Raw genomic sequence first — 9,831 nt, 5'->3', positions numbered from 1 at the left:
CAAGAACTATCTAATTACCAATACAATGTTGATTGGAATGCAAGGATTGTCTGGCCATTTGTAACTCGTTGTAGTCAAATAAAGATAGATGCATCTATGAAAATAAAGCTATTGAAGGCATAACAATGTCCCAATTATGTATTTTCGTGCGATTTTTTATTGACTATCCATCACACCCCTCCAGACATTATTCACCCAAAGATCGGAGTATCAAATGATTACGTGCGCGGGCCTTATTGAGTGAAGAGGTACTTCGGAATTTAGAATTAAGGCCAAAAAATTTTCTAGGTGTCAGGAGAACAGAAAAACTGAGAAAGTATTCCGAGACCTGGTGCCTCATCATGTGCATGCATTCAATCATGTATAGTTATTCCTCGTATGATAGAGCGATCCTCAGGTCTAAAATTTAATTCACAAAATTTTCTGGGTATCAGGAGAACAGAAAAACCGAGGAGGGATTTCAAAGTTTAGAATTTTGCCCAAAAAATTTTTCGGATATTAGGAGAACAGAAATACCGAGGAGGTATTCCGAAACCTGGTGCCTCATCATGTGCATGCGCTCAATCATGTATAGTTATTCCTCGTATGATAGAGCGGTCTTGAAGTTCAGGATTACGATCAAAAAATTTTCTGGGTATCAGGAGAACAGGAAAACCGAGGAGGTATTTCGGAATTTAGAATTAAGGCCAAAACATTTTCTGGGTATCAGGAGAACAGAAAAACCGAGGAGGTATTCCGAGACCTGGTGCCTCATCATGTGCATGCGCTCAATCATGTATAGTTATTCCTCGTATGATAGAGCGGTCTTGAGGTTCAGAATTACGATCAAAAAATTTTCTGGGTATCAGGAGAACAGGAAAACCGAAGAGGTATTTCGGAATTTACAACTGAGGCCAAAAAATTTTATGGGTATCAGGAGAACAGAAAAACCGAGGAGGTATTCCGAGACCTGGTGCCTCATCATGTGCATGCGCTCAATCATGTATAGTTATTCCTCGTATGATAGAGCGATCCTCAGGTCTAAAATTTAATTCACAAAATTTTCTGGGTATCAGGAGAACAGAAAAACCGAGGAGGTATTTCAAAGTTTAGAATTTTGCCCAAAAAATTTTTCGGATATCAGGAGAACAGAAATACCGAGGAGGTATTCCGAAACCTGGTGCCTCATCATGTGCATGCATTCAATCATGTATAGTTATTCCTCGTATGATAGAGCGGTCTTGAAGTTCAGGATTACGATCAAAAAATTTTCTGGGTATCAGGAGAACAGGAAAACCGAGGAGGTATTTCGGAATTTAGAATTAAGGCCAAAAAATTTTCTGGGTATCAGGAGAACAGAAAAACCGAGGAGGTATTTCGGAGTTTAGAATTGGAGCCCAAAAATTTTCCAAGTATCAGGAGAACAGGAAAACCGGGGAGGTATTCCGAGACCTGGTGCCTCATCATGTGCATGCGCTCAATCATGTATAGTTATTCCTCGTATGATAAAGCGGTCCTCGAGTCTAGAATTTAGTTCAAAAAATTTTCTTGGTATCAGGAGAACAGAAAAACCGAGGAGGTATTCCGAGACCTGGTGCCTCATCATATGCATGCGCTCAATCATGTATAGTCATTCCTCGTATGATAAAGCGGTCCTCGAGTCTAGAATTTAGTTCAAAAAATTTTCTGGGTATCAGGAGAACAGAAAAACCGAGGAGGTATTTCAAAGTTTAAAATTTTGGCCAAAAAGTTTTTCGGGTATCAGGAGAACAGAAAAACCGAGGAGGTATTTCGGAATTTAGAATTAAGGCCAAAAAATTTTCTGGGTATCAGGAGAACAGAAAAACCGAGGAGGTATTTCAAAGTTTAGAATTTTTCCCAAAAAAATTTTCGGGTATCAGGAGAACAGAAATACCGAGGAGGTATTCCGAAACCTGGTGCCTCATCATGTGCATGCATTCAATCATGTATAGTTATTCCTCGTATGATAGAGCGGTCTTGAAGTTCAGGATTACGATCGAAAAATTTTCTGGGTATCAGGAGAACAGAAAAACCGAGGAGATATTCTGAGACCTGGTGCCTCATCATGTGCATGCGCTCAATCATGTATAGTTATTCCTCGTATGATAGAGCGGTCTTGAGGTTCAGAATTACGATCAAAAAATTTTCTGGGTATCAGGAGAACAGGAAAACCGAAGAGGTATTTCGGAATTTAGAACTGAGGCCAAAAAATTTTATGGGTATCAGGAGAACAGGAAAACCGAGGAGGTATTTCGGAATTTGGAATTAAGGCCAAAAAATTTTCTGGGTATCAGAAGAACAGAAAAACCGAGGAGGTATTCCGAGACCTGGTGCCTCATCATGTGCATGCATTCAATCAAGTATAGTTATTCCTCGTATGATAGAGCGGTCTTGAAGTTCAGGATTACGATCAAAAAATTTTCTGGGTATCAGGAGAACAGAAAAACCGAGGAGGTATTCCGAGACCTGGTGCCTCATCATGTGCATGCGCTCAATCATGTATAGTTATTCCTCGTATGATAGAGCGGTCTTGAAGTTCAGGATTACGATCAAAAAATTTTCTGGGTATCAGGAGAACAAAAAAACCGAGGAGGTATTTCGGAATTTAGAATTAAGGCCAAAAAATTTTCTGGGTATCAGGAGAACAGAAAAACCGAGGAGGTATTCCGAAACCTGGTGCCTCATCATGTGCATGCATTCAATCATGTATAGTTATTCCTCGTATGATAGAGCGGTCTTGAAGTTCAGGATTACGATCAAAAAATTTTCTGGGTATCAGGAGAACAGGAAAACCGAGGAGGTATTCCGGAATTTAGAATTAAGGCCAAAAAATTTTCTGGGTATCAGGAGAACAGAAAAACCGAGGAGGTATTCCGAGACCTGGTGCCTCATCATGTGCATGCGCTCAATCATGTATAGTTATTCCTCGTATGATAAAGCGGTCCTCGAGTCTAGAATTTAGTTCAAAAAATTTTCTGGGTATCAGGAGAACAGAAAAACCGAGGAGGTATTCCGAGACCTGGTGCCTCATCATGTGCATGCGCTCAATCATGTATAGTTATTCCTCGTATGATAAAGCGGTCCTCGAGTCTAGAATTTAGTTCAAAAAATTTTCTGGGTATCAGGAGAACAGGAAAACCGAGGAGGTATTCCGAGACCTGGTGCCCCATCATGTGCATGCGCTCAATCATGTATAGTTATTCCTCGTATGATAGAGCGGTCTTGAGGTTCAGGATTACGATCAAAAAATTTTCTGGGTATCAGGAGAACAGGAAAACCGAAGAGGTATTTCGGAATTCAGAACTGAGGCCCAAAAATTTTCCAAGTATCAGGAGAACAGGAAAACCGAGGAGGTATTCCGAGACCTGGTGCCTCATCATGTGCATGCGCTCAATCATGTATAGTTATTTCTCGTATGATAAAGCGGTCCTCGAGTCTAGAATTTAGTTCAAAAAATTTTTTTGGTATCAGGAGAACAGAAAAACCGAGGAGGTATTCCGAGACCTGGTGCCTCATCATGTGCATGCGCTCAATCATGTATAGTTATTTCTCGTATGATAAAGCGGTCCTCGAGACTAGAATTTAGTTCAAAAAATTTTCTGGGTATCAGGAGAACAGAAAAACCGAGGAGGTATTTCAAAGTTTAAAATTTTGGCCAAAAAGTTTTTCGGGTATCAGGAGAACCGAAAAACCGAGGAGGTATTTCAAAGTTTAAAATTTTGGCCAAAAAATTTTTCGGGTATCAGGAGAACAGAAATACCGAGGAGGTATTCCGAAACCTGGTGCCTCATCATGTGCATGCATTCAATCATGTATAGTTATTCCTCGTATGATAGAGCGGTCTTGAGGTTCAGGATCACGATCAAATAATTTTCTGGGTATCAGGAGAACAGAAAAACCGAGGAGGTATTTCAAAGTTTAGAATTTTTCCCAAAAAAATTTTCGGGTATCAGGAGAACAGAAATACCGAGGAGGTATTCCGAGACCTGGTGCCTCATCATGTGCATGCGCTCAATCATGTATAGTTATTCCTCGTATGATAAAGCGGTCCTCGAGTCTAGAATTTAGTTCAAAAAATTTTCTGGGTATCAGGACAACCGAAAAACCGAGGAGGTATTTCAAAGTTTAAAATTTTGGCCAAAAAATTTTTCGGGTATCAGGAGAACAGAAATACCGAGGAGGTATTCCGAAACCTGGTGCCTCATCATGTGCATGCATTCAATCATGTATAGTTATTCCTCGTATGATAGAGCGGTCTTGAAGTTCCGGATTACGATCAAAAAATTTTCTGGGTATCAGGAGAACAGGAAAACCGAGGAGGTATTTCGGAATTTAGAATCAAGGCCAAAAAATTTTCTGGGTATCAGGAGAACAGGAAAACCGAAGAGGTATTTCGGAATTCAGAACTGAGGCCCAAAAATTTTCCAAGTATCAGGAGAACAGGAAAACCGAGGAGGTATTCCGAGACCTGGTGCCTCATCATGTGCATGCGCTCAATCATGTATAGTTATTTCTCGTATGATAAAGCGGTCCTCGAGACTAGAATTTAGTTCAAAAAATTTTCTGGGTATCAGGAGAACAGAAAAACCGAGGAGGTATTCCAAAGTTTAAAATTTTGGCCAAAAAGTTTTTCGGGTATCAGGAGAACCGAAAAACCGAGGGGGTATTTCAAAGTTTAAAATTTTGGCCAAAAAATTTTTCGGGTATCAGGAGAACAGAAATACCGAGGAGGTATTCCGAAACCTGGTGCCTCATCATGTGCATGCATTCAATCATGTATAGTTATTCCTCGTATGATAGAGCGGTCTTGAGGTTCAGGATCACGATCAAAAAATTTTCTGGGTATCAGGAGAACAGGAAAACCGAGGAGGTATTCCGAGACCTGGTGCCCCATCATGTGCATGCGCTCAATCATGTATAGTTATTCCTCGTATGATAGAGCGGTCTTGAGGTTCAGGATTACGATCAAAAAATTTTCTGGGTATCAAGAGAACAGGAAAACCGAAGAGGTATTTCGGAATTCAGAACTGAGGCCCAAAAATTTTCCAAGTATCAGGAGAACAGGAAAACCGAGGAGGTATTCCGAGACCTGGTGCCTCATCATGTGCATGCGCTCAATCATGTATAGTTATTTCTCGTATGATAAAGCGGTCCTCGAGTCTAGAATTTAGTTCAAAAAATTTTTTTGGTATCAGGAGAACAGAAAAACCGAGGAGGTATTCCGAGACCTGGTGCCTCATCATGTGCATGCGCTCAATCATGTATAGTTATTTCTCGTATGATAAAGCGGTCCTTGAGACTAGAATTTAGTTCAAAAAATTTTTTTGGTATCAGGAGAACAGAAAAACCGAGGAGGTATTCCGAGACCTGGTGCCCCATCATGTGCATGCGCTCAATCATGTATAGTTATTCCTCGTATGATAGAGCGGTCTTGAGGTTCAGGATTACGATCAAAAAATTTTCTGGGTATCAAGAGAACAGGAAAACCGAAGAGGTATTTCGGAATTCAGAACTGAGGCCCAAAAATTTTCCAAGTATCAGGAGAACAGGAAAACCGAGGAGGTATTCCGAGACCTGGTGCCTCATCATGTGCATGCGCTCAATCATGTATAGTTATTTCTCGTATGATAAAGCGGTCCTCGAGTCTAGAATTTAGTTCAAAAAATTTTTTTGGTATCAGGAGAACAGAAAAACCGAGGAGGTATTCCGAGACCTGGTGCCTCATCATGTGCATGCGCTCAATCATGTATAGTTATTTCTCGTATGATAAAGCGGTCCTTGAGACTAGAATTTAGTTCAAAAAATTTTTTTGGTATCAGGAGAACAGAAAAACCGAGGAGGTATTCCGAGACCTGGTGCCCCATCATGTGCATGCGCTCAATCATGTATAGTTATTTCTCGTATGATAAAGCGGTCCTCGAGACTAGAATTTAGTTCAAAAAATTTTCTGGGTATCAGGAGAACAGAAAAACCGAGGAGGTATTTCAAAGTTTAAAATTTTGGCCAAAAAGTTTTTCGGGTATCAGGAGAACCGAAAAACCGAGGAGGTATTTCAAAGTTTAAAATTTTGGCCAAAAAATTTTTCGGGTATCAGGAGAACAGAAATACCGAGGAGGTATTCCGAAACCTGGTGCCTCATCATGTGCATGCATTCAATCATGTATAGTTATTCCTCGTATGATAGAGCGGTCTTGAGGTTCAGGATCACGATCAAATAATTTTCTGGGTATCAGGAGAACAGAAAAACCGAGGAGGTATTTCAAAGTTTAGAATTTTTCCCAAAAAAATTTTCTGGGTATCAGGAGAACAGAAAAACCGAGGAGGTATTCCAAAGTTTAAAATTTTGGCCAAAAAGTTTTTCGGGTATCAGGAGAACAGAAATACCGAGGAGGTATTCCGAGACCTGGTGCCTCATCATGTGCATGCGCTCAATCATGTATAGTTGGTCCTCGAGTCTAAAATTTAGTTCAAGAAATTTTCTGGGTATCAGGAGAACAGAAAAACCGAGGAGGTATTCCAAAGTTTAAAATTTTGGCCAAAAAGTTTTTCGGGTATCAGGAGAACAGAAATACCGAGGAGGTATTCCGAGACCTGGTGCCTCATCATGTGCATGCGCTCAATCATGTATAGTTGGTCCTCGAGTCTAAAATTTAGTTCAAGAAATTTTCTGGGTATCAGGAGAACAGAAAAACCGAGGAGGTATTTCAAAGTTTAAAATTTTGGCCAAAAAGTTTTTCGGGTATCAGGAGAACAGAAATACCGAGGAGGTATTCCGAGACCTGGTGCCTCATCATGTGCATGCGCTCAATCATGTATAGTTGGTCCTCGAGTCTAAAATTTAGTTCAAGTAATTTTCTGGGTATCAGGAGAACAGAAAAACCGAGGAGGTATTTCAAAGTTTAAAATTTTGGCCAAAAAGTTTTTCGGGTATCAGGAGAACAGAAATACCGAGGAGGTATTTCGAGACCTGGTGCCTCATCATGTGCATGCGCTCAATCATGTATAGTTGGTCCTCGAGTCTAAAATTTAGTTCAAGTAATTTTCTGGGTATCAGGAGAACAGAAAAACCGAGGAGGTATTTCAAAGTTTAAAATTTTGGCCAAAAAGTTTTTCGGGTATCAGGAGAACAGAAATACCGAGGAGGTATTCCGAGACCTGGTGCCTCATCATGTGCATGCATTCAATCATGTATATTCAATCCCATTTTTATAGACTATGATCAAGACATTACCTAGTTGATTGCAGGACTAACTATATGCTTGCTCGTGTATTTAATAATCTTATCATCCTTTGATACAAAAAAAAATGGAATCATTTTGAATGCTAGAATGTGGGACGTGAAAAATAAAATCCAGGCCAAAAATTGATTTTGGTAGCAGGAGAACAGGATAGGTGTGGAGGTATTCGAAATCCTCATGATATTACATGCCTCATTTTATGTATAAGCATCATTATACGGTCAGAATCAGGTATCATGATAATACGCTGATAAAATATGTCAGTGGAAGATACGTACAGAGGTTTAACCAATAAGAATTAAATAATCAAGTTGAAGATAAATGTTAGTTTATTAATAAATAACACCTGAAAGATACATTCAACAATGGCTGCATTGAAATATCCATTACTAATTTAAAAACGTTTCAATATCATTGACAGATATATTATCATTCTCATGTTACAATATAGCCCAGTCATTCTAATAAATCAGACATGAGAATTTAAGCGACTTATCAATTATCCGTTATACGTTTATCCTTATTATTTCCCGATCAAAAACTGGCAAACGTCGACGACTTTTTGTTGAAGTCAACGAGATTATCATCGGTAGGTGCAACGTCATCAATTTGGCGATGGTCCTCTTCAGTGAGTCCATTTGCAACTTCGTTGGACGTCGAATTTCTGGAAAGTATTGAGAAAAAAAAAGATTCATTAATGAGAGTATTCAATCTTCTGCAATTCGGGCATTCAAAACGTGAAAATCCTGAGGCTATAGTTTCGGATTTTTCTCATAGTTTTGATCGAAAATCAACTACTATTTCGAATAGTATCGATGTCGTATTCTCACCTATTTCGAGCCAAATGGATCCCTCATAGTCTATCTACAAAATTGATCGGGTTGAAACATTTCTGGAGTGTGAAAAGTCAGGATATTTCGGCAGGATTCATTTCCAGCTTGATTTTCTCGACGTAATCGTGTTCGTGAGATCCAAATACCGTATTCAATCAGTCGGCCAAACGATGTGGAGCGTACATCTATTTCTCGACAATAGAATGAGCAAAAAGTACGAAGTCATGGCCTTGGGCTCGTGTGCTCAAGTCGACGTCATTGTTCTCGCACATAAACGAATAGCAGATATTCCTAAGATCTAAGATTTCGACATCTGCGGTTACTTGGATTGACCGTGAGTGCTGCAGGTTAGCAAAATACTGAACTGGAACATACAAATAATAGAGTCCTAGTCGTTCGTGTCTCCGGTAAGTAAATATGCTAAATTTGCAGAACATACCATCTCATCTGTGTCTTCTTTCAATATTCATAAAAATCGATAGAAATATATTAACGTTGAAGCACGTGCAGCTGTCACAACATAGACACGATGCCTAGAGATGTATATAAGTCGAGATCGCCGACGGAACATCAAATCCCATCGAAATGCAGGCAATCCAATTTCTTTCTCTCGTCTCATTGGCGACCATCGTCGGTAGCTCAGCCGTCGCTTTGGAGGCACGAAGCGCCTACGCTGGCTCGGAAGCGTCGGACTCTTCGCCCGAAAATGGCGGATACGAGGGTTACACCCCGCACGAGGGAAAGAGCGGCAACTCCAACAAAGGTCACAAGAACACCGGCTCCACTTTCTGCGAAATTCAAACGACCAAGGAATCGACGCTGAACCAAGCCGACCTCGGAGTGAAAGCGATTTTCGACGCGATAAGACAGGTGATGAAATCTTCCGGCGGAAATCGCGACAAATCGGTCTCATTGGAAGAATTGAGAAACCGGGCGTACAACGCATTCCACAATACGATCGTCTGGACCATCCAAGTGGCCGCCAAAATTAGGTCGGAAAAATCATCCCAATCTCAGGCCAACATCGACGCAGGGCTGGAACATCTGAACGAATTTCTGGACTCCATATTCGGCACAATTAAACTTTCGACCAGTAAAAACAAACGCAACTTGCCGGACGAGATTCAGCGACGCGAAGACGAAGCGACGAACTCTGCGGTTGGTGTGGTTTTGGAGACGTACGTCGTCATATCACGAGCCGCGAGGGGTGACCCTCATCTCCAGAGTTCGGTGGACAAATACTCCAACAAGTCAACGAAATACGTCGCACGGTTCGTTTCATTCATCTTGCTAGGAATCAGAAAGCTCTCCAGCAGCGTAAACCCCGACGTTCAATACAAGGATTGCGACAGCTGTTCGACCACTACGATCGACGACGCTCAGATTCAGGCAACAAATGCTATGAGAATTCAGCTCAACGCAAAATACTGCGCTTTGAGTGCTATTTGCCAGAGACGTTGCAGCGATGGCAGCGGAAACGATCCTCAACAGTGCACCGCTAGTAGATCATACTATGGTCTCTAGAGAGAGCGTCACCGATATGATTCTCCATATTCACTGCGCACCTCAGAAGAACCTCCTTTGAATTTGAAATATCGAATTTCGCGCACGAAACTCAAGTATGCAAGATTCCTACCGACATGTTTATGCTTACCAATATAAACAGAAATTCTCAATAGAGTTTTATTCGACATGCTCACGTATTATCAGCTAAGTAAACCGTATATGTGCTATTTAAATTGTTTTCTATGTGGAATCAA

The 9,831-nt window shown here is 40.7% G+C and overlaps 1 protein-coding gene and 1 long non-coding RNA gene across 2 annotated transcripts; one reads left to right on the top strand and one right to left on the bottom strand.

The window, feature by feature from the left end:
• Positions 1-7,549: 7,549 nt before the first annotated feature.
• Positions 7,550-8,684, bottom strand: LOC110117163. Its single transcript, XR_002305847.2, has 3 exons — positions 8,511-8,684; positions 8,069-8,435; positions 7,550-7,902 (listed from the first exon to the last, which is right to left on the bottom strand). It is a non-coding gene; the product is annotated as an uncharacterized LOC110117163 (long non-coding RNA).
• LOC110117159 lies at positions 8,355-9,831 on the top strand. The gene is made up of 2 exons (XM_020853889.2): positions 8,355-8,478; positions 8,573-9,831. The coding sequence occupies exon 2, from the start codon at positions 8,657-8,659 to the stop codon at positions 9,593-9,595; it is 939 nt and encodes a 312-aa protein (XP_020709548.2). The 5' UTR covers positions 8,355-8,478; positions 8,573-8,656; the 3' UTR covers positions 9,596-9,831.

This window comes from Athalia rosae, chromosome 7, assembly GCF_917208135.1.
Source record: "Athalia rosae chromosome 7, iyAthRosa1.1, whole genome shotgun sequence".
Lineage (NCBI taxonomy): Eukaryota > Metazoa > Arthropoda > Insecta > Hymenoptera > Athaliidae > Athalia > Athalia rosae.
The sequence above is the reverse complement of the archived record's forward strand: the minus strand, read 5'-3'. Positions and strand labels throughout refer to the sequence as shown.